This window comes from Chiloscyllium plagiosum, chromosome 39 (genome assembly GCF_004010195.1).
Source record: "Chiloscyllium plagiosum isolate BGI_BamShark_2017 chromosome 39, ASM401019v2, whole genome shotgun sequence".
Lineage (NCBI taxonomy): Eukaryota > Metazoa > Chordata > Chondrichthyes > Orectolobiformes > Hemiscylliidae > Chiloscyllium > Chiloscyllium plagiosum.
In genome coordinates this window covers 10808682-10834452 of record NC_057748.1, presented here as the reverse complement: position 1 = coordinate 10834452, position 25771 = coordinate 10808682, and the positions used below count along the sequence as shown (strand labels likewise).

Genomic DNA, 25771 nt, shown 5'->3' with positions numbered 1-25771 from the left:
TTACATGAGCTCAAGACTTGTTAACCACATTAGCACTGGGGAAGAGATATTGTTATCTCTGAGCAAAATTTTCTAATCAACCTGTTCAGGGATGTTATTGATGCATCTCTGTAGCAGGTGGGAAAGGAACCCAGGTCTCCTGACTCAGAGATAGGGGCACTACCATGCAAAACAAGGAGTTCCCCCTTTGCCTCCTAAAAGAGTTTCTAATCCGTTTTATTACACACCTCTGTAACAGATGGGACTTGAACTCGGGTGTCCTGGCTCAGAGGTAGGGACACTACCACTGTACCACAAGAGATTTCTATCCCACCTTCCCTCCCCCCACCTTTGTTTCTTAAGAGAGATTTTTAAAAAGTTTTTTGCACACCTTGGGGGCAGGAGGACCTCCTGGTTCAGAGATACAGACACTACATTTTATCTTCTATAGCTATTGTAATAGTCTATGCTATACAGCTGCAGATTGTAGAACTAATAATTTACAACAAACTGACTAACTCCTCCCACGAGTAAGTAAAATATAAATAGCAATATCTCAGTGGGTAGAACTATTCCTAAGCTTCTGGATAACCTAGAATGAAAATCACAGAATTGTTGCCAGTGCAGACAAAGATCAATAGGCCCATTACCAGTCTCAGATGAACTCTTTCTACAATAGAAGGTGAGTTTCTCATTGTGTTTTGGGGTGGGGGCAGGGGGGTGGTGGAGGTTTGTGGAGCTGAAGTGGAATGAAAACATATTTGGATTTGGAACGTTCTCTCTTTTGAGGAGAATAGCATAATGATTGCGAGTATTACTGTTACGTTGTCAGTATTAAATCCGAAAAAGCATTCAGATTATACCTTTATATGACTTGAGGAAGCAGACTCAGTTCAATGTGGGAGTGAACTATCCCCTCAATCGCTCCTCTGCTCCAATGTGATTGGTTGTGAGACCAGCAGGAGTTCAGTCTCTAGGTAATGGGCTAGGTTGGCCACATTCATGGATTTGAACTCTTTGCTCCAATTGTGGATCAAGTGACCTATTTTCCCTGACTCTGAAAGGCTGGGATGGACCAAGGAGTGGCACATAAAGTTTAATTTAGGTACTAGCGAATTTTGAGAAGATCTGTAGCTCAGGTTAAGGTTCTGGATGTAGGTTTGCTCGCTGAGATGGCATTTCGTCACCATACTAGGTAACATCTTCAGTGGGCCTCCGGGCGAAGCACTGCTGATAATTTATGTGTTTGAATTTCTTTGGGTTGGTGATGTCATTTCCTGTTCTTTTTCTCAAGGGGTGATAGATGGGGGTCTAACTTGACGTGTTTGTTGATAGAGTTCTGGTTGGAATGCCATGCTTCTAGGAATTCTCGTGCGTGTCTCTGTTTGGCTTGTCTTAGTTGAATTGGTGATGAAACATCTGGAAATGAACCTTCCAGCTCAGCGAGCAAAACTATATTAATTTAGGTACGAGTGAGATGTTGCATTTTGATAAAGCAAATCAGGGCAGGACTTATACACTTAATGGTAAGGTCCTGGGGCATGTTACCAAACAGAGGTCTTGGGGTGTGGGTTCATAGTCCCTGAAAGTGGAGTTGCAGGTAGATGGCATAGTGAAGAAGACATTTGGTATACTTGCCTTTCTTGGTCGGTGCATTGAGTATAAGAGTTGGGACATTCGTTAGGCAACTTTTAAAATACTGCATTCAATTCTGGTCTCCCTGCTATAGGGAATATGTTGTGAAACTTTAAACGGTTCAGAAAAGATTTAGAAGGATATTGTCAGGGTTGAAGGGTTTGAGCTACAGGGAGAGGGTGAATAGGCTGGGGCTGTTTTCCCTGGAGCATCAGAGGCTGAGGGGTGACCTGAAAGAAGTTTATAAAATCATGAGGGGCATGGATAGGCTGCATAGTCCAAACCTAGAGGGCATAGGTATAAGGTGAGAGTAGAAAGATTTAAAAGGGTGGTTGAGGGCAACATTTTAATGCAGAGGGTGGTGTGTGTATGAAACTAGCTGCTAGAGGAGGTGGTGGAGGCTGGTACAATTACAACATTTCAAAGGCTCTGGATGGTTATGTGAATAGGAAGGGTTTAGAGGGATATGAGCCAGATGCTGGCAAATGGGACAAGATTAATTTAGGATATCTGGTTGGCGTGGATGAGTTGAACTGAAGGGTCTGTTTCTGTGCTGTATGACTCTGACTCTTAACGCAACGTGAAACTTTCTCTAACAATGAGTGGTTGAAGTGAGCAGTTTTGATGCATTTAAGGGCAAGTATTTGGACACGTATTAGAAGGAGCAGGGAACAATTGTGATAATATATTTAATTGAGGAAAGATGGAAAGGAATCCAAGTGGAGCATAATCGTTGGTATAGACTGGTGGGGCTGAATGGCCTGATTCTGTGCCGTACCTAACCTCACTTTACGTGAACAAAACGTGACTTACTGTTGTGTATTCGAAGTAATACAGGCAGTTGTCTGTCAGAATAAACCAACGACGTTTCCATGTCTTCACTCGGCCTCCTGTAATGACAGTGGGGGGCATTAATGAGGGGCATCATACAGTAGATTATTTAGACAGCCCCCCCCAACTTCTGTGACACAACGTGAACAGATCACAGCCATATACCGGAAATATTGTAACTCCATCTCTGACCCCACTCATTCTGCCATTGAAACCTCAGAAACTGAACTTTTGTCAAGTGTACTGCTGTTTTAAAGTAAAAGTAAACATCCCCCAAACACTGTCCCCATTAAACACTCTGAGGACAGGGACAGCATGGAGTTAAATACAGAATTAAGCTCTCTCTACACTTTCCCCATCAAGGACAGGGACAGGATGGGTTTAGAGACATATAAAGGCTCCCTCAATCATTTTAAAATGAGTAAAGCTCTCTGCCTTTTTAAAATGAAAGTATTGTTCTACGCAGTTTCCATCAAACACTCCAAGGACAGGGACAGCACAGGATTAGATTCCGAGTAAAGCTCAATCAACTCTTCTGAACTGGAAGTTAAGTTCTCTTGACACTGTCCCCATCAAATACTTCCAGGACAGTGACAGCACAGGGTTAAGCATTTAGTCTCTATTCTTGCCCTGAAGAGCCTCTCCTCATCTGGAGACACATGAGATAGACAAAGCACATGATTACATTTGGTTTTCCCAAAACAGGCAGCTGGCCCATCATCAGAGGTTAGATGCCAATCCACATCCAGGAGTGGTTAACTTGGAGTCTATCCCACTGTTTTACTGCCCTGCCTGTGTAGGAGTGTTGAAAGGGTCTGTAGATTGACACACCCGTTAGGTTGTGTTATGAATGCACTTTCTGCATCCATCAAGTCTTGGAGTGGGACACGCAACCAGCGCCTTCTGATTTTATGACAGAAGTTTTACCCACTGCACCACAAGACTTCCAGATTGTGGGTAATATATTTCACATCAATAGGGCTCCTGGACCCCCAGTGCAGAAGTCAAACTTATGTCAAACCACCATTCCACCACACCCCATCCCTCTCACTGGATCCAATGGGCTGCCTCTCAGCCATTTAATACCCCAAAGGGCATTAGGTTCAGGGCTGAACTTCCACTTCCCCATTGAGGGAACAAGTCTTTTCTCCAAAAGCTGTCAGTCAGTCAAATGACCAGCTGATCTCTGCTCCCATCAGTGCCATCAGAAGAGGTGGCCAGTACCGGAATTACAGTTGGCCCCAACACACATCGTTGTTGCATACAGGTGGAAGGGCTACGTTATGGAGGTGAAAGTGTGTGTGGGGGGAGCAGTCCAGGCAAGGAAGCAAGACAAGATTTGTTGGAATGGAGAGCCAGGTTGCAGAGCCCAGATTAACAGAGGAAACGTGGGGAGGAGAGGGTTGAGAAACAGAGAGCCTGACAGACCAAGGTAGAACATAAAGTGACGCATCTTTCACCCTTTCCCATCAATAGCCCAGGATCTGGAATCCACTGGGCTGCCTCCTCCTCCCTCCACAAGGGGACAAAATTTCGGAAGAGGCCCTTGAGTGACCATTTATGGTGCACAATTATCCCAGAGGTGGTGGGCAGGGGGAACCTGACACCCCTCCACCGCCCAGCTGTTTTGGGGGTCAGGAATGGGTAGGGAGGTCCCATCAAAGGCACTGGAGATGTCATATTGAATCCTATGCCTGGGTCCTCTGCCTGCGCCCAACCCCCCCCCCCCCCCCCCCCCAAACTGTGGAATAAGAAATGTTGCCCAGTGAGTCCCCCACAAAAGATCATATACAACATGGCCCTGTGGCCAATTATCTATTACTCTGGTTATATTTGGTCCATTATCCTTTAATGCTGTCAAAGTGCACAAAGATTATGTATCTCTCACTCACCCAGTTTCGAAAGCCATCCTTCCCTATCTGGGTTGAAAAATGTATGTGTTAAATCATTCCCATCATCCTCTGGGATTTTAAATGGCTCATTCCGGATGCTGTCATACAAATTCTGTATGAAAATAATCAAAAGGTGGGACGAAGTGTTATTTGAAATTGTTGTAATCTGACAATACAATTTGATGCAAAGCTCCATCCAACTGACTTCAAGATCCCTGACATTGCAGACTGAGTCCCTCAGGAAGGATGCATTGACCTAGGGAAGACTGTGATGCAGCTTCACCAGATACTGGGGCTAAAAGAGTTAAGATATAGATCAGCCATGATTAAATCAAATAGCAGAACAAGCTGATGGGGCTGATGGTCTGCTCCTGTTCCTAGGGGGTGGACCTGGGGTTATACTTGCACAGATCATTGTACATGGCAGGATAAGTGGAGAGGGCAGTTATTAAGGATACAGTGACTCAGCTTTATTAATAGGAGTACAGAGAACAAGAGTTAGATGGTGCTGTTGGACTTGTGTACAACGCTTCTTATCAGGTAGTGTGGCCAAGCAGTCTAAGGCACTGGATTAAGGCTCCAGTCTCTTTGGGGGCATGGGTTCAAATCCCACCACTACCAAACCCTAATTTAGGGCAGCATGGTAGCTCAGTGGTTAGCACTGCTGCCTCATGGCACCAGGGACCCAGGATTTATTCCTATCTAGGGTGACTGTCTGTGTGGAGTTTGCACATTCTCCCCATGTCTGCGTAGGTTTCAGCTGGGTGCTCCAGTTTCCTCCCACAATCCAAAGAATTGCAGATTAAGTGAATTGGCCATGCTAAATTGCCTGTAGTGTTAGGTGCATTAGTGAGGGATAAATATAGGGTAGGGGAATGGTTGTGGGTGGGTTACTCTTCGGAGGGTTGGTGTGGACTTGTTGGGCCAAATGGCCTGTTTCCATACTGTAGGGAATCTAATCCAATACCCGCTAGACTTCTGCTGGAGTATTGTGTGCAGTTGTGGGTGGCACATTATAGGAAAGATGTGAATGCACTGGACAGAGCGCCAGAAGCGATTTACAAGAAATGGCTCCAGCTATGAGGGTAGATTGATGAGGTTGAGAGTGTTCTCCTTGGAGAGAAGGCGGCTGAGGGATTTGATAGAGGTTTTCAAAATCACAAGCAGGCTGAATAGTGTTGGTAGAAAACAGCTGTTCCTACTCATAAAAGGAACAAGTGGAGGAGGGTATAGATTACAAGTGGTGTGCAAGGGAAGTAAGGGCAATGTGAGATAAGAATGTTTTCACACAACGAGTCGATGATTTATTACTCTCACGGGTACCGAGGTGTTATCTTATGTCTTTACAGGCAGATCATACTATACAAGTGCATTAGGCTAACAGAATAGAGTGCAGCTAAAGTCTAGAATACACTGCCTGGAAATGTGATGGAGGCAGGTTCAATTGAGACATTCAAGAGGGCTATTCTCCCCTCCCCCTATCCACTAGTGGGCCATAGATGTTTTGTTTTATTAACCCAACCAACCTGTTGAGAGATGTTCTTACACACCTCTGGAGGAGATGGGACTTTAACCCAGTCCAGGGGTAGGGATACTACCACCGCGCTACAAGAGACCTTATAATTTTGAAAAATTATTTTATTTAACCTATTTTTCAAGAGGGTATTAGATAATTAATGGGACAGAAACAACAGGCAGGAGTATGGGGAGAAAGCAGGGAGATTGGCACCGGGTAATGATGCTCATTTCAAGGGTGCAGTGCTAGTACAATGGGCTGAATGACCATCTTCTGATCCATCTTAGGGCAGCACGGTGGCTCAGTGGTTAGCACTGCTGCCTCACAGCACCAGGGTCCCAGGTTTGATTCCAGCCTCAGGCAACTGTCTGTCTGGAGTTTGCACATTCTCTCTGTGTCTGCATGGGTTTCCTCTGGGTGCTGCAGTTTCCTCCCACAGTCCAAAGATGTGCAGGTTAGGTGAATTGGCCGTGCTAAATTGCCCCATAGTGTTGGGTGCATTAGTCAGAGGGAAATGGGCCCGGGTGGTTTACTCTTCGGAGGGTCGGTGTGGACTGGTTGGGCAGAAGGGCCTGTTTCCACACTATAGGTAATCTAATCATAACGATTCTGTGTTACCCAACGTCTTGTTCTTTCTTTAATTACACCCAGAAATGCCCTTACACACAACCAAATGTTTTACTCCCACATCATCAAATCCCCCTTTTTTTTCTCATCTATTACCCATCACCAGTAAAGTTCCGTGTTCTCCAACTGATGAATTTACACAACGCCCTTTAAGGGCAATGGAACATCAAAGGTGAGGGAGAGTTTGGGAGAGGGGGAGGGTCACCAAATCAATTTGGAGTTGGAAGCCCCCTGTTGTTTGTCAATGAACCAGGACCTTTGTCAGCTACAGGCAGTGAATAATGAGCAAATGCCTACCCGGAGAAGATCCTGAGGAAGATCCCCTCCATTGTTAATCCCACGGTTCATTGTTATAAACCTCTCCAGTGTTGGCTTGTCCTTAACATTGGGATTATGGAGACTTGTGTTCAACATGATTATGGCAAAGGACAACACGTAGCAGGTATCTGCAATAAAAGGTAAAAGGTTAGACCTTAGGATGCATCTGCAAATCCACACCCTGATCAAGTAATTCCAAGACAATAAGTAAATGAATGATAACTCCAACAAGTTCGTTTCCAACCAAAAGCTTGTTATAAATCCCAGGGCAATGTTCACTTGTTCTATTGAACGATGGTGTAAGAAAAACATAATTATATCTCAAAGAGTTATCGCAATCCTCTGAGCATAGAGTAATACAGCTCACAAACAGGCCATTCAGCCCACCATATCTATGCTGACCAACAAACACCGAACTACACTAATCCCATTTATCTGCACTTCGTCCATAGCCAGCTATGCCCTAGCATTTTAACTGCTTTTCCAGAAGCTTCTTAAATGTTGTGAGAGTACTCGCCTCTACTACCCTCTCAGGCAGTGTGTTCCATATTTCTACCCCTTGGGAAGGTATGGTGACTCAGTGGTTGGCACTGCTGCCTCACAGCGCCAGGGACCCGGGTTCAATTCCCCCCTTGGGTGACTGTCTGTGTGGAGTTTGCACGTTCTCCCCGTGTCTGCGTGGGTTTCCTCCGGGTGCTCTGGTTTCCTCCCACAGTCCAAAGATCTGCAGGTTAGGGTGGATTGGCCATGCTAAATTGTCCTATAATGTTCAGTGATGTGCAGGCTAGGTGGATGAACCATGGGAAATGCAGGGGAACAGGGATAGGGGAAGGGGTGGGTCTGAGTGGGATGCTCTTCAGAAGATCGATGGCCTGCTACCACATTGTTGTGATTCTGTGTTAGAAATGTTTCCTCGGATCTTCTGTGAGCCACTTAATCCTCGCCTTCAACCTATGCCCTCTGGTCTCAAACATATCTCCCACTGGGAAGAGATTCTCATGGTTTATTCTGCCTACCCCTCATAATTTTGTATACCTCAAATCAGATTGCCTCCTTTACTCCAGGGTAAACAAGCCCAGTCTATCCTGTCTCTCCTCATGACTGGGAATTTCCATCCCAAGCCATATCCTGGTGAATCCCACCTGCACCCTCTCCAGTGCAATCAAGCATTTGGTCTCAGCACCATTCTGTGGCCAATCATGGTGAAGACTGTTCCCTCCCATGTCTCATTCTTTAGCCCAACGGGGGAATAAGCAGAGACCATGATAAAGCACTAACGTCTCTGGTCTAGTCACACAGAGGCCCAGACTGAATCCTAGCCACGAAGTTGACATTGAACAAATCTAGGAGGTAACCTTGGTTGGGCTGACCATGACAATGAACACCGATTGACATAAAGCCTATCTGGTTCACCGATGTCTCTTCAGGGAAGGTAATCCCTGCCCTTACCTAGTTTGGCACACTTATGACTCTAGATCTACGGCAATGCGACTGATGCTTAACTGCCCTCTGAAATGGCTGAGCAAACCACCCAGTTCAAGGGCAATTAGGGATCGGCAACAAATGGTCTTGTAGGTGAGAGCATGAGATGGAAGAAGTTAAAGAGGTGCCACTAGTCAATCGTGTCAGCTATGGCTCAGTGAGTAACACTGTTATCTCTGAGTCAAGAAGGTTGTAGGTTCCAATCCCACTCCAAGCTCCTTAAGCACAGAATCTTGGACTGATGCTCAAATGCTGAGGGAGGCCTGCACTGTCATTGATTTTAGACACAATGTTAACCCACAGCTCCATTTGCCATCTCAGGTGGTAGTTAAAGATTGCAAGGCATTATTTCTCAAGTTCTCTCTGGTGTGCAGTCATCTCTCACTCAATACCTAACCAGACCTATTATCTGGCTATTATTACATTGCTGTTACCAGAATCTTCCTGTGCATTCCAACAGCGACCACATTTCAAGGAGTACTCCATTGGTTCACAAGTGCTTTGGGATATTCTGGGACCATTGCGTTGCAATATAAATACAAATCTTTTCCTTTAAATTGCTTGTGGTAATGTCCATGGTTAGTTGAGTTTATTTCCATGTGTAGAAGATGGTGACAGAGTTAGTATTTGCTGGATAGTGTCACCTATGGCAACTGCGTGGAACTACCCTGGAGTGATTGTACTGAGGTCAGCTAGGTGGACCTCATAGAATATGAGTTCCCTGCTAGGACCTGATTTACAGCCCCAATCAGGAAGCCCTGGCTGACAGATATAAACAGGAATCCAACTCTATTTTGATTTAATCCCTGCCCTCCCCTTCAGCTAGGTGGACCTCATAGAATATGAGTTCCCTGCTAGGACCTGATTTACAGCCCCAATCAGGAAGCCCTGGCTGACAGATATAAACAGGAGTGTATTCCCCTCCAACTCTATTTTGATTTAATCCCTGCCCTCCCCTTCACTGTTTGATCACACAGCATTGCCCTTTATTTTTATATAGACAGCCCTTGTCACTGGCCACTCGGGTGTTTCTTTGCTTCCTGGTGGTGGAAATCGAATAAAGATTGATACACCTGTTGTCTTTCACTGTGTCTCACACCTGCACACACACATGACATGGGTGCTGGGGGAAAAATATACACTACCACAGGCGGTAGGGTGGAGGTAAGAGAGAAATGTCTAAAAACAGGAGTATCAGGGATTCCAAGAAAAAAAGGCATTTCAGACATTCTGTTCACTCTGAGAGCTGGCTCTGAGGGAGCAGGACTAGAGTCAAGGGCTGTCTATATAAAAATAAAGGGTGAATTGGTGATGGGATACCGGCCTCAATGGAGTTATTTCAGAAACAAAAATAAACAGGAGTGTCAGGGGTTCTGCTCACTTTAGGAGCCGGCTATGTGCTAGCATGGACCGTGGACATGTAAATAAAGGTGACTTGGTGACAGGATACTGGCCTTTGTGGAGTTATTTCATACACAGTTGACTTGGCAGCACTGAATGGGAAATGACAACTCAACAAAATTGAATGTTGAGAGGAAAGTGCCACTGAAAATTGTGACAATGGGTAGAAGGTTTACGAACAGGCGGCGTAAAAGTTTATGACAAATAATTTTCCCTGTAACGTTATTGGAAGCATTAGTAAAGAGATTGACCATTTCCTACCTGTTGATTGAAAAACGTCTGGGTTGCAATGGCAGTACTGTGTTGCAAACGCCTCCATCATTCTGTCGATCTTCTGTGCTTCACCCGGCAACCGGAAGCTCCATAGAAACTGCCTGCAAGTTAGAGGAAGCATATAGTTTGGGAAAGCATTCAGGTAGAGATACACATAACGCATTATACTGGAGACAGAAGGGGAAAATAATTGGATATAACATCCTGTTAAAATGAGAGGTTGTGATTAGATTCCCTAATCTAATTTATTATTTCCTACAATATGGAAACAGGCCTTTCAGCCCAAACCAACCCTCCGAAGAGTAACCTACCCATTCCCCATATACACCCCTGACTATGGGCAATTTAGCGTGACCAATTCACTTAACTTGCACAGCTTTGTGATTGTGGGAGGAAACCCATGCAGACACGGGGAGAATGTGTAAACTCCACACAGACGGTCAGCTAAGGCAGGAATTGAACCTGGGATCCTGGTGGCTGTGAGGCAGCAGTGCTAACCACTCTGCCAGCAAAGAAATTTTACAATTGTGGCCTGGATCTGAATGTAAGAATGAGGTTCAGCCCCTCAAGCCTGCTCTGTCTTTGATACAATTGTGGCTCATCTCATTTCTGCCTCAACTCCAGTTTCCTGCCTGCTCCCCATAACCCTTCAACCCGTCACTAAATAAAAATAAATCTATCTCCTCTTCAAGTTTATTCCGTATTCCGGAGGAGTGAATTCCACTGATTCATGACACTTTGAGAGAAATCATTTCTCATCATATTAAAAATAGAACAAAGAGCTGCAGACGTTGAAGGTCTGGAATAAAAAGGTATCAATACCGAAAGAGAAATCTGTAATTATCTGGCTTTTCTTTATTCTTTCTGGAGAGTCAGTTTTGTTAGCAAGGACAGCAGTTGCTGCTCATCCTTGAGCTGTGCAGCTTGCTCAGCTATTTCAGAGGATGGTTGCTGCAGGTCTGGAGTCTCATGTAGGCCAGACCAGCTAAGGATGGCAGATTTCCTTCCTGTCACTGAACGCTATATTTTGAGCTGGTGAAGGAAAGTCTCATTCCACCAGACATAAAGTGGATGATGAAGCAGGTTATCTCAAAGTACAAGAGGGATGCTTGATCAGGTGGGCCAATGGGCCAAGGAGCAACAGATGAAGCTTAACTTAGATAAATGTAAGGTGCTGCATTTTGGTAAGGCAAACCAGGACTGGACTTATACACATAATGGTAAGGTCCTGGGGTATGTTTCCAAACAATACAGGTGCGGGTTCATGGTTCCTTGAAGGTGGAGTCACAGGGAGACAGCATTGCAAAAGTGGTACTCTTGCCTTTACTGATCAGTACATTGAGTATAGAAGTTGGGAGATCATGTTATGGTTGCACAAAACATGGGTGAGTCCCCTTTTGGAATACTGCATTCAATTCTGATCTCCCTGTTATCGGAAACTGTTAAATTAGAAAAGGATATTGCCAGGGTTGGAGGCTTTGAGCTGTAGGGAGAGGCTGAGCAGGCTGGGGCTGTCTTCCCTGGAACATCAGAGGTTGAGGGGTGACCTTATAGAGATTTATAAAATCATGAGAGGTATGGATAGGGTGAATAGTCAAGGTTTTTTACCAAGGGTAGGGGAGTCCAAAACTAGAGGGAGTAGGTTTTAGGTAAGAGGGGAAAGATTTAAAAGGGGCCTAAGGGCAATTTTCACAGAGGTGGTGTGTGTTTCGACCGAGTTGCCAGAGGAAGTGGCGGAGGCTGGTACAATTTCAAGGCATCTGGATGAATACATAAATAGGAAGGGTTTAAGAGGGATATGGACCAAATGCTGGCAAATGGGACTAGATTAATCTAGGATATTTGGTCAGCATGGACAAATCGGACCGAAGGATCTGTTTCTGTGCTGTTTCACTTTATTTTGTATGAAATTGTTAGTTCATTACATCATGATAGAACTTGAACTGGCAGATGGGTAAATATGAAAGAGGGGACCAGAAATTGAAGAGATTGGAGGTAGGATAAGCGGGAACAATTCTGACAAAATGATGGTTTGGACGGTTTGTACAGAAAGTGACACCACGGAGGACCCTCCTGACTCTGGGGTTCCTTACCTCAGTGCCTGCACAAGGTTGAGATCTGCAAACTCATGAAGCTCAACAAAACATTGTAGGGTCTTGATGTATGTTGCCTCTCTGAAGAAAGAAAAACAGAAAATAAAACTAAAGCAGTGTTTCTTCAACTAAATTTATCAACTCCAGCTGGACACATTCCAAGAGATTTCTCTTGTTTCCCATTAGCATCCCTACACACACCCTCACCTCCACTCCCTTATCTAACCCCACCCTCAACCGCACATCTAACCCCACATCCAGCCCCCCAACCTCAAATCCAACCCCATCCTCAATCCACCCCCATATCCCCCTCATACCACTCTCACACCTTCTCCCACCCCACCCTCACACTCACCACAACCCCATATCCACCACCATTTCCATATCCCACCCTGCTCTCACTCCCACCCCACCCATATCCATCCACACCTCTACTCCCACCTCCATTCCTATATCCACTCCCAATCTCATACCCATATCCAACCCCAGCCTCATCCCCATATCCAACACCACTCCACCTCCAACCTCAAATTACACTCCCATCCCCAACCCCATCCCCACATCTAACCTCAAATCTACTCCCACTCCATGTGGTCATCACTACGTTGCTGTTTATGGAGGTCAGTGAAGAAACTGGCCGCTCCATTTTTGAAAAAAATGTTATGATGTGGGGGTCAGTTTTGATCTGTTAACTGTGGCTGGTTTCTGATGCAGAGTGGTGTCAATACAATTCCTGTATGGTCTGAGGTAACTATGACAGATTCTCCCTCTCAATGTTTCCCTTTGCCTGATGAGTGGTGACACCACCAGTTGCCTCTCTCTCTCTCATGAGACAGAGAGCAACCCTATGGTCTCGTAAGACTGTGACAACTTTACCTTTATTATAACTTGATACACTTACGAACGTACGCTATTGGCCTTAAGACTTGAGTTCATAAAACTTGTTATTTAAATGCAAGTTAATTCTGTTTCTTCCACACGTTTTTAGGGACACACGTTTTACTATTGATTAATCCTACAACCGTTATTCGATATGGATCTCACCTCTCTCCAAGATAGTCTCCTATGGCTGTTTTATGCAGGCCTTCCCCCTTGTATAGGAACTTGGCAACATCTTCTTCCTTCGGAGATAGCAATTTGTTTTCTACCAAATACTCTATACCCTAGGACAATGAGAAAATGAATTATTAGCACAGCTCCTGTTGGGTTATATCCCACAGTTAGTACAGAAGTATGCCTTTAAGAAACATTCTCATATCACTAAATCATAGCATGTGACCAGAGCATATTAAGGTCTCAGACTCTCTCTTACCTCAGATCATTTGAAGCATGGCAGTCGACTGGAAGTATGCTGCTCTGTTGAAATCTAATAGCTTGGTCAGGTCCACGCCCCCCTACAACCCACCCTCCCATCCTGGCACTTTCCCCTGCCACCGCAGGAACTGTAAAACCTGCGCCCACACCTCCTCCCTCACCTCTATCCAAGGCCCTAAAGGAGCCTTCCACATCCCATCAAAGTTTTACCTGCACATCCACTAATATCATCTATTGTATCCGTAGCTCCCGATGCGGTCACCTCTACATTGGGGAGACTGGGCGCCTCCTAGCAGAGCGCTTTAGGGAACATCTCCGAGACACCCGCACCAATCAACCACATCGCCCAGTGGCTCAACATTTCAACTCCCCCTCCCACTCTGCCGAGGATATGCAGGTGCTGGGCCTCCTCCACCGCCGCTCCCTCACCACAAGACGCCTGGAGGAAGAACGCCTCATCCTCCGCCTCGGAACACTTCAACCCCAGGGCACCAATGTGGATTTCAGATGAAGGACTTTTGCCCGAAACGTCGATTTCGAAGCTCCTTGGATGCTGCCTGAACTGCTGTGCTCTTCCAGCACCACTAATCCAGAATCTGGTTTCCAGCATCTGCAGTCATTGTTTTTACCAGCTTTATGTTAGCCCAGACACTTATGTGCCTGAGGAATGTAGTACTTGTACATAAAAGTTCACTGTAATAAATGTCTGTTGGATTCTTCAATACCACAAAACTCATTTTCAGTTTCTTATGGTACAGGAGATAACCTAATCAGGAAAAATACTCTGGTGGGGACTATTACGAGGGGGCATAGCTTTAAATTAAGGGGTTGTAGGTATAGGACAGATGTTAGGGGTAGATTCTTTACTCAGCGAGTCGTGAGTTCATGGAATGCCCTGCCAGTAGCAGTGGTGGACTCTCCCTCTTTATGGGCATTTAAATGGGCATTGGATAGGCATGTGGAGGATAGTGGACTAGTGTAGGTTAGGTGGGCTTGGATCGGCTCAACATCGAGGGCCAAAGGGCCTGTACTGCGCTGTATTTTTCTATGTTCTATGTTCTAACTCTAACTAACTTTATATTAACATCTGTCTGAACCTACTGTGCTTTCACTCAGACACCCCAGAATTTGGAATGTTTTCAATAAAAATAAGATTGCATTTGAGTGAATCAAAAGTACCTTATATTAACAACTTTGTGTATTTACAAAATGCCTTTAACCTTGTAAATGTTTGACAGAAAACCACATCGGGGGATATTAAGATGGGTGAATGTGAGGTTCTAATTTGTTGTGGGGCTTGTAGGAGCTGAGAATAGCAAAGGACAGATGGGGGGTTTAATGTTGTATGAAGATTTTATAGTGGTGCAGTGGTAGTGTCCCTATCTCTGAGTCAGAAGTCATATTTGTTCCAGAGAGTGTGTCACAATATCTGTGAATGCGTGTCCCTGGCACAGTGCTGAAATATATATCCAAAAAAAGATTCAAAATGCTATTCTAATTCTAGTGGGTTTTAAAATTGAGGTACTTTCCTCACCTTAGTTCTTCATTATTTATTTAAAGAGCCCGGTTGTCATGGACACCGCAAAACACCTTTTGCAAGCATGACACCACGACATATAATTTCTGTGAAGAGGGCACTTGTGGTGCAGTGGTAATGTCCACATCTCTGAGTCAGGAGGCATGGGTTGAAGTCATGCTTGTTCCAGAGATGTGTCATAAAATGTCTGAGCAAACTGACGTGAAAATAATGTGACTCAATGGGTCATGACAGATAGAAAGGTTTTGGTCTCTGGCACGTTGGTAATGTCACCGTGCTGCCCTATGCAAGTCAAATATTGCGTAAATTAACTCAAGAGGACACCTCTCAACGGGACATAGTAATTAAAATAGAGCAAAACTTCAATGGAAAATTATTGAATTAAAATATAATTCCAGGGGCTGTTGATACTCCAGTCCCAAAGTGGTAACCTGGATACGCGATGATCACTGGAGATATTCAGAGAAGAATTTTCTCCATTTTGTTGCCCATTTTTCTTTTTGATTTTATTTAATTGACTCTCTCAGACTGTCAGTGAGGACAGGAGAAAGTGAGGTCTGCAGACGCTGGAGATCAAAGCTGAAACTTTATTGCTGGAACAGCACAGCAGGTCAGGCAGCATCTAGGGAACAGAAGATTCGACGTTTCGGGCACATGCCCTTCTTCTGTCAGTGAGGACAGCAATCTGATCATGATATTGTCAGCATCGTGAATGTAGAACAGACCAAATAAACCAGCTAACCTTTACCTGTCCATCGATTTCCTGAGTTCATACTTACAAAATAATAATTACCATCAAGCCTTCAAAGTTATTTTTTTCTCTATTTCGAAGACTTTAGCATTTGAGTGAGATATCATTTAATCAGCTCTTCAGGTTGAGAATAGACTTTGGCATTTTTAATATGCATCTTTGTTTCCTGTGGTTTTTCAGTGTTACTGCCCACACAACAAGCTGCACTCAACAACAGCGTTCGCTTCACCTTGCTCTCCCTCCAGCGAATTGTTTGCATCTCAACAAACAATGCAGTGTTTTGCTGTGCACGTTAATCTAACACAGCATCACACCACACTGTCTAAGTTAAGAATGAATCGCTAAGTTCAGGCCATTCCTATCTCAGCTCAGACCAGACAAAGCTGAAAGCATAACTGAGCCCACTGGATCGGCCTCGGTTTGACCAATGCACGCACAAATCCAGTTCAAGTTGTTTGGTGGAGGATAGCTTTGTCTCTGTAAGACCTCCTCCAGCCCCACAACTTCTGAGGGCATTGGGTTCCTCTGAATGCATCTGGATGGGTATATGAACAGGAAGGACTCATATGAGCCAAGTGCTGGCAAATGGGACTAGATTAATTTAGGATATCTGGTCGGCTTGGACGAGTTACACCTAAGGGTCTATTTCCGTGCTGTATGACTTTATGATTCTAAACCTCCCGCGCTTTTTCCACACCATTCAACCCACCAAAGGGGGCGAGGCCATTAATCATCCTGACTCGAAACTCCGGAGCTAAATTTCCACACCCCGCCTACTCCCTCCCTTCCTTCAACACTATGCTAAACCCCTTACCTCCCTAGTGAAGAGTTGGGCCACCTATCCTCAGAGCCCAGGACAGAGGCACTACATCAGGGCCCCAAAAACAGGGGACTTGCTGTGTTCTGGATGGGGACAGGACCTTGTGGTACCTGGGTCAGGGAGGCAAGAGGACCAAGCCAGGAGCAGCACCGGGCCTATCAGTTGTTTCCACGCCCCTGCTGTAAAGACTTCTTTGGCTCAGTGTCAATTTTTGTCTGCTTCCTGGGTTGGTTGGGGAGCAGTTCTATTACATTTATGGGTGCTATATAAGAGCAGCACGGTGACTCAGTGGTTAGCGCTGCTGCCTCCCAGGGATCCAGGTTTGATTTCAACCTCGGGCGACTGTCTGTATGGCGTGTGCATGTTCTCTCTGTGTCTGCGTGGGTTTCCCCTGGGTGCTCCGGTTCCCTCCCACAGTCCAAAGATGTGCAGGTTAGGTGGATTGGCCCATGGGAAATTGCCCATAGTGTTGAGGGGTGTACAGGGTAGGTGGGTTAGTCATGGTATAGATGCTACTGGGGTTTACAGGGATGGGGTAGATGCTCTTCAGAGGGTCAATGCAGACATGATTGGCTGAATGGCCTCAATCTGCATTGTAGGGATTCTATGAAGTGTCCAAAGATTTTCTCTTTTTGGAGAAAACAGAAATTACATTCCGATGATGTGGTCCTGTCCCTTTCAGAGCAGGATATGGACTCCAATTTAATTCCTGGATGTTCCAGAACAATACAGGAGAGCTGACAACCTCGTGTGGATTGGTGATCGTGTGACATAGTTGCCATGGGAATCCAAGTTGCCATGGTGCCGTGCATGTTGCAGTTTAGAGCTATGGGCAGTGCAGGCTTCAGCAATCCCTCCATTCGAGGGCTGAGCAGTAATGCCACTTCCTCCTACTCTTACCTCCACCTATTGGAGGGATTTGAAGATTGATACTGAACTTGATTGGAACACCACTCCCTTGGCTGTCAAAACCTGGAGCGGGACATGAATCCAGAACAGGGGCATTGCCCATTGTACCACCAGATTTCCATAACCTATTGGTTGGGACCATGAAGTATTCCAGAGCCATCATAAAGAGGATGGTGTGTCAAAGGACTAGAGGCTGTGCACAATTTTAAAAGCCACAGTTTGTCACCTGATCTCCAAAGTGAAAATGAGTGAATCAATGATCATGAACCTTTGGTCCATGTTCTTGCAAAGCTGAGGGATGGTCAAGTTGAGAACTTGTGTTTGTTTTTTTGACAAAATCGTGGAATGCTGTCTATACAGAAGGAAGCCATTTTGCTCATTGTGTCAGTGCCAGCCCTCTGTAAGAGCTTACTTTTCTATTTTATTCATTTGTTGGGTGAGGGCATTACTGGCTACTCCAGCATTTATTGCCCATCCCAGAGGGCAGTTTCAGAGTGAGCCACTTTGCTGTGGGTCTGGAGTCACATGGAGGCTAGACCAGATAAGGACAGCAGTTTCCCTCGGAGACGTTAGAGAGGTCTGTGAGAATGAGAGAAAATGTTACCAAAGAACAGTTAACCTCTCGAAATGGAAGACCCATCAAATGTTAGAGATGCTTCCCTTGACGGAATACTTTAAACTCTGCAAATTCTAATCTAAGGGTATTGGGCGATGGTGAGGTGCAGAAGGACAAATTATTTTTGCAGTGTGACTCTGTGAATTTCTTATGGTTTCCTGTCATCACTGCTAAGCGTGCCACAAAAAAATGTAACTGTGGACAATCCTGAGTCAGCGCAGGCATTAACCCTTTCCTCACCTTGCCTTCTTGAACCGCTGCAGTCCACCTGCTGTGGGTTGACCTACAATGTCGTTTGCGAGGGAATTCCAGGGTTTTGCCTCAATGACACTGAAGGAACAGCGATATAATTGCCCTTTCAGGGATCCAAGTGGACAGTGAAGCTGCACTGAGGAAGTGGCTTAAGAAAGCCAGGACTGTTTTTCTCGATGGTCTCGCTATATTCTTCAATCTCTTCTCAGTCCAGAAGATTGTCCCATTTTAATCCAATACCTTCCCTTGTAACCCCATTCTGCAGCTTTACTATCATTTTGAGTGAAGAACTATTCTCTGGCTTTATCTTTTTTCATTGAATCGAATCTTTCATCCCTGACTCTGAAGGACTGAGCAAACAACTCCCAGGGAACTTTATTTGTTCCATTCCCTTCACTATTCGGACTACTGGTCCTCAAAACTGGAGAGAGGAAGTTGGGATTAACCTTTGCTTTTTGGAAGAGCAGCCACGGGCTGGATGGACTGAATGGCCTCCTTCTGTGCTGTACCATTCTAAAGTGTGTATGAAAGCAACATAGAATGGTATGGATTCTAATCATTGAGCATCTGCCATTGACGTCTTTAGAAATAGGGCGGAACAAAAAGGCAAGGACACCAGAAATAGGAGCAGAGCAGACCATTTGGCCCATCAAGCCTGTTCCTCTATCCAATAGAATCATAGCGGATCTTGGGCTTCAAGTCCAATTTCCCACCATAGAGTCATAAATCATAGAGACGTACAGCATGGAAACAGACCCTTCGGTCCAACTCGTCCATGGACCAGATATCCCAATCCAATCTATCCCACCTGCCAGCACCCGGCCGATATCTCTCCAAACCTTCCTATTCATATACCCATCCAAATGCCTCTTAAATGTTGCAATTATACTAGCCTCCATCATTTCCTTTGGCAACTTATTCCATACTCGTACCACCCTCTGTGTGAAAAAGTTGTCCCTTTGGTCTCTTTTATATCTTCACCCTCTCACCCTAAAATATGCCCTATAGTTCTGGACTCCCCAACCCCAGGGAAAAGATTTTGCCATGCCCCTCATAATTTTGTAAACCTCTATAAGGTCACCCCTCAGCCTCCGACGCTCCGGAGAAAACAGCCCCAGCCTGTTCAGCCTCTCCCTATAGCTTAGATCCTCCAACCCTGGCAACATCCTTGTACATCTTTTTTGAATCCTTTCAAATTTCACAACATCTTTCCAATAGGAAGGAGACCAGAATTGCACGCAGTATTCCAACAGTGGCCTAACCAATGTCCTGTACAGCCACAACATGACCACCCAACTGCTTTACTCAATACTCTGACCAATAAAAGAAAGCATACCAAACACCTTCTTCACTATCCTATCTACCTGAGATTCCACTTTCAAGGAGCTATGAACCTGCACTCCAAGGTGTCTTTGTTCAGCAACACTCCCTAGGACCTTACCATTAAGTGTAACTCCCATTTACAGCAGAAGTTGGGAAAGAAATAGATCAGCGGCAGAAGAGAACGAAGAAGGAAGGCGCTGGTGCTGGAAAGGGATGGGACATAGAGAATAATCAATAGAAAACCAAATCGAATACTGAATACCTTCTTGGGATCCATGTTGAATTTCTTCTTTCCCATGGCCATCAGCTTGTTCCTCTCCGCAAGTGTGCTAAATGAAAAGGGAGGGAAAATTCCGTGAGGAAAATCACTCAACATTGAACTCGAATCCGAACTGGGCCCTGTCTTCAAGGAAACATCTTGGAGCAACAGCATTGTCCCAGATTGAGCAGGCTACCTTCTTTTTTCTGATATTTCAAATGTAAATAACAGGCGAGAGGATTGCCTACCGTTACTTTTTCCTAATTCTCTGATATTGAAGTGGTTGTAAACTAACTGCACCTGCTGTTGCCATGATACCATTCTCCCAGCAGTAACAGCCAAAAGGACCAGTTAAGGTCACCTGGGTTACTTACTTATTCAATCCTGCAGACTGCATACCTATACTTGACTTCCAATATAACTGCAATAGATCCAAGAGCAGGTAAGAGGTTAGGAATACTGTGGCAAGTAACCCACCTCCTGACACCCCAAAGTCTGCTCACCATCGGCAAGGCACAAGTCAGGAGTGTGATGGAATTCTCCCCACTTGCCTGGATGGGTGCAGCTCCAACACGTGAGAAGATCCACACCATCCAGGACAAAGCAGCCCGCTTGATTGGCACCACATCCACAAATATTTATCCTTCCACCACCAATGTACACGCCGCTGCTACAATCTACAAGATGCACTGCAGGAAATCACCAAAATTCCTTCGACAGCGCCTTCCAAACCCATCTAGAAGGACAAGGACAGCAAATACATGGGAACACCACCTCCTGCAAGTTCCCCTCCAAGCCACTCATCATCCTGATTTGAAAATATATCGCCATTCCTTCATTGTCGCTGGGTCAAAATCCTGGAATTTCCCTCCCTAAGGGCATCGTGGGTCAACCCCCAGCAGATGAACTGCAAGAAGGCAGCTCACCACCACCTTCTCAAGGGGGCAACTAGGGACAGGCAATAAATGCTGGGCCTGCCAGTGACACCCGCATCCCACATGTGAATAAAAATAAAAACATTTAAAAAAATTAGCAATGAAACCACCAACCCAGAGACAGCAGGGATCCTTCTGTAAATAATGTTACAAACCAGACCGGACCCCTCAAAAGATTTTAAGAAGGTTGCCTAGGCCCCAAAGATTCCCTATTTTAAAGGCAAATGTCATGTTCTGTGTTCCAGATGCAATGCGACTGGTCAAACTACTCGACATGAAAAATATATTATGTTCAAACACTGTAGTTAAAATACAACCAAAGAAGGAGGAATTTGGAATAACAACTCTACTGGAAAACTTAACAGAATGATAGCTGCAGTAACTATTACTAATTAGCTGTTCCAAAATAGTAACATCCCATAAACACATCCCTTGGCAAAAAGGCAAATTCAATAAGTAGATTTGTTTGTCAGGTAACCCAGCAGCAGAGAGAAACCCCAGCTTCTAGCTGTAACTGAGAGAGGGAAAAGATAGCCTCTACCTCTTCAAAACTCCAGCAGCTTCTGCCGTGATGAGATTCCAACAGTGACTGCTTAAATCTAGCCCTAAAAAAACCTAGAAATCCTAGTCTGAGAGAGCTGGTCACACCCATCCAGGTTGCATCTATTGTTCCAACTTTTGAAAGCAAAACACCCCAAGGCCGCCAAAGCTGTTTAGGTAACCACAGACAGCTCAATGTCTCTAACTCAATCTCTCTCAAAATGTAACCAGGATACAATACACCTCTTAAAGCCACATCATCATCACAATAAGCAGATGGGGATTAAATGACGGCACATTCTTTTCCTGCAATTTTAACTCTGGCCTGAATCAAAAAGATCTGATTAGGTTTTTTTTCTCTTGAATATATTCCTGGGATGTAACTCTGGCTGGCAAGGCCAGCATTGGTTACGCATGGTCATTGCCCCTTGTGAAGGTGAACTGCCTTCTTACAATCCTGGAACTCTGTGGCATCATCACGAGGTTGCTCCAGGGTCCTAATCCTAACCCATCAAAATGTACATGCCATCAAAAGGTATATGCCATCAAAAGGTACATGCCATCGTATCCCAACAGGTAGTTAGGCAACTGAGTTTGGAAAGGTGGGCAGCGAGAAACAATAGCTTCAGTCTTCTCAATAATTAATTGGAGGAACATTTGCTCCTTCAGGGCATCAGGTAAGCAGTTTGCTAATTTAGTAACAACTGGGGAGGGCTGGTGACGAGTTTGGATGTCATTGAACATTGGGAGATAGAGTGCGTGCAGGCGTAGAGCTCATTTGGCCAACCAGAGAAAGAATGCAAGTCTTTGACATGTGACGATGTTGTGTCTTTTAAAAGATTATTTTGTTCTGGTTTTGTTTTGAAGAGCGATTGTAAGGAAAAGGTATAGCGCTGTCTCTAAGCAAGTGAACAACTTGTGATGGATTGGGTATTTTTATTTTAAAAGTTGGGACAATGGAAGCAGCCTGGGTGTGGCCAGCCCTCCCAGACCAGGATTTCTAGTTTTATTTACAGTTTTAGGTTTAGATTTAAGCAGAAGCTATTGAGGTCTCTAAAGAGCTGGGAGCGTCCGTGAATGTCTCTTGACTGCTACACTCTCTGAATTTTCTCTTGATGGTTTTTCCTCCTGGATTAGAGAACTTGGGCCAAAGGGTCTGACTCGATACTGTACGACAATAACTGCATGTGACAATCTGTGTGAGAGTTTTCCTTTTTGTCAAAGGGTGTGTTTATGGGATGTTACAATATTGGGACAGTAATGTTTACTGTATCTATTGTTCTGCTCAGATTCCCATCCATTAATTTATTCTAAATTCCTCTTTCTTTGGTCGTATTTTAATTGCTCGTGTTTAGATAAATGGTGTTCTGCCAGTTTGACCAGTTGCATTGTATTCTGAGACACTTTTACATTTGCCTTTTAGAATAAGAACATTTTAGGATCTCGGGCCACCTTCTTAAAATATTTCTGAGGGGGTCTGGTCCATAACAGACAACCGTAAAATATCTCACATCACTTCACCGAACGGAATTTGATACTGACGCCCACAAGGAGATTGGTAGATGAAGGGGAAGCTTCAAGAAGCATCTCAAAAAGGAGAATAGAGGGTGAGTAGGTTCAGGGAGGCAAATCCCCAGGTGAGGCATAATCACATATGGCTAGTAATATTGATAATATCCACTGGTAATAATATCCACCAACATGGTGACTCAGTGGCTAGCAGTGCTGCCTCATAGTGCCAGGGAACCGGGTTCGATTCCAGCCTCGGACAATTGTCCGTATGGAGTTTGCACATTCTCCCTGTGTCTGTGTGGGTTTCGTCCGGGTGCTCCAGTTTCCTCCCACAGTCTGAAGATGTGCAGGTCAGGTGAATTGGCCATGCTAAATTACCCATAGTGTCCAGGGATGTGGAGGTTAGGTGCATTAGTCAAGGATAAATATAGGATAATAGGGTAGGGGAATGGTTGTGGATGGGTTACTCTTCGGAGGGTCAGTGTGGACTTGTTGGGCTGAAGGGCCTGTTTCCACACCGTAGGGAGTCCATGACCAATTGTTCAGAGACATTGTTACACACCTCTGAGGCAGATGGGACTTGAAGTTGGCATCCTGGTCCAGAGGCTGTGACATTACCAACATGCCACAAGAGATCAAGAAGTGTCCATGTGTTATGACCCATTGAGTCACATTATTTTCATGTCAGTTTGCGCTGACATTTTATGACACACCTCTGGAACAAATAGGACTTCAACCCAGGCCTCCGGGCTCAGAGACATGGACAGTACCACTGCCCCACAAAAGCCCTCTTCACAGAAATATATGTTGTGGTGTCACACTTGCAAAAGGTGTTTTGTGGTGTCCATGGCAACCAGGCTCTTTAAATAAATAATGAAGAACCGAGGTGAGGAAAGTACATCAATTTTAAAACCCACTAGAAATAGAATAGCATTTTGAACCTTTTTTTGGATATATATTTCAGCACCTCTATCACCTTGAGGCCTGCCAGAAACTGTTCAGGTGGCTGCAAGTAAATGGATAAGTCTACTGTCAGCAGAAAGAGACTTCTGAAGCTCAGGGAGCTTCCAGTCCTTAGCACCCGCAAACCACAGCCAGAAAAGGCAATGGTCACTCATGGTCAGGGAGAGGTGGTTACTTAGTGACCTGCTGGTAATGAGACTGGGACTGGTAGTCTGAAGGTGCAGGTTTATTCCCTGAGATACAGCTTCAAATTCCACAGCCAACAAAATTTTAATTCAATAATAAATGAATTGTCATAAAAGCGCATCTGTTTTACTAATAGGCTTGAGGAAAGGAAGTGTGCACCACCTGCAAGATGCATTACAGACATTCACCAAAGATCCTTAGCCATTGCCATCCAAATCCACAATCACTACTGTCTAGAAGGACAAGTGCGACAGATACATGGGAATACCACCGTCTTCAAGTTCCCCTCCAAGTCGCTCCCCATCCTGACTTGGTAATATATCGCTGTTCCTTCACTGTCGCTGGGTCAAAATCCTGGAATTCCCTCCCTGAGGGCATTGTGGGTCTACCTACTTCACATGGACAGCAATGGTTCAAGAAGGCAGTTTACCACCACCTTCTCAAGGGGGCAACTAGGGATGGGCAATAAATGTTGGGCCCTCGCGATGCCCATGTCCCACGAGTGAATGAAAAATGTCTGCCATCCTCAACCAGTCGCCAATGTATGACTCTAGATCTTACCTGTCCCTCTGTCAGCTGCACAAAGGGCAATTAAGAATGAAGGCCTTGCCAGTGACACACCACGTCTCATTACTTCTTTTCTTTCAAATCTTATAATCTCAATGTAAAGAAGTAAATAACTTGGGAATCCAATGACCTGAGAAATTTATTCTGCCAACATTTGTAGCCCAGAGGGCAGTTAAGAGTCACCTATATTACTGTGGGGTAGGCCAGACCAGCAGATTTCCTTCCCTGAATTAGTGAACCAGATGAGCTTTTGTTCATCCATCAGCAAGTGCTTTCATGGTCATCATTAGACTCTTAATTCCAGACTGAATTGAGTTCAAATTCCACCATCTGCCACAGCAGGGTTCAAACTTGGATTCCCAGGACATTACCTGGGTCTCTGCATTAACAGGCTACTGATAATGGCACGTGGCTATCACCTTCCCATGTCTCACCTGACACATGACACGTATCATGTTTGGGAAGAACAGGTGATTTGGGGCCTATGCTTCCCAAAGTGGGTTCTTTACCTCCTGACTAACTCTTTAAATTTGTATAAAATTGAGAGAAGCAGCTCATTTTAGTTCAAATGTTTATGTTTCTCACAAGACTCCTTCCACCATACGTTATCTCTCAGAGTCATGCAGCATGGCAACAGACCCTTCGGTCCAACCAGTCCATGCTGAACATAATTCCAAACTAAACTAGTCTCACCTGCCTGCGTTTGGCCCATATCCCTCCAAACTGTTACAGGAAGGATATTATCAAATTGGGCAGGGTTCAGAAGAGGTCTCCCAGGATGTGGCTGGGTCTGGAGGGTTTGAGTTATACGGAAAGGCTGGATAGGCTGGTACTTTTTTCACTGGAGTGTAGGAGGTTGAGAGGCGACCTTATAGAGGTTTATAAAATAACCAGAGGTATAGTTAGTGTTAATGGGAGTTGTCTTTTCCCTAGGATGGGGGATTTCAAGACTTGGGGGTACATTTTTAAGGTGAGAGGACAGAGATTTAAAAAAGACATAGAGGCACATGTTTTACATTGAGGGTGGTTCGCACGTGGAATGAACTCCCTGAGGAAGTGGTGGACGTGGTACAATTATAATGTTTAAAAGACATTTGGATAAGTACAGGAATAGGAAAGGTTTGGAGGGGTATGGGCCAGGAGCAGGCAGGTGGGACTAGTTTAGTTTGGGATTATGGTCAGCATGGACTGGTTGGACCGAAGGGTTTACTTCTGTGCTTTGTGACTCAATGTACTTGAC

At 44.9% G+C, this 25771-nt stretch overlaps 1 protein-coding gene and 1 non-coding gene across 5 annotated transcripts in view; one reads left to right on the top strand and one right to left on the bottom strand.

The window, feature by feature from the left end:
* LOC122542234 (cytohesin-3-like) overlaps positions 1-25771 on the bottom strand; it is a 72472-nt gene that overhangs the window by 5625 nt on the left and 41076 nt on the right. For all 4 annotated transcript variants that reach the window (XM_043679758.1, XM_043679754.1, XM_043679755.1 and 1 more), the window contains exons 4-10: positions 19832-19898; positions 13092-13210; positions 12048-12128; positions 9943-10055; positions 6778-6926; positions 4338-4449; positions 2428-2504 (exon numbers count right to left, since the gene is read on the bottom strand). In XM_043679758.1, the coding sequence (XP_043535693.1) occupies positions 2428-2504; positions 4338-4449; positions 6778-6926; positions 9943-10055; positions 12048-12128; positions 13092-13210; positions 19832-19898 (718 nt within the window). The remainder of the gene's footprint in view (positions 1-2427; positions 2505-4337; positions 4450-6777; positions 6927-9942; positions 10056-12047; positions 12129-13091; positions 13211-19831; positions 19899-25771) is intronic.
* Positions 4877-4958, top strand: trnal-aag. Its single transcript has one exon. It is a non-coding gene; the product is annotated as a tRNA-Leu (tRNA).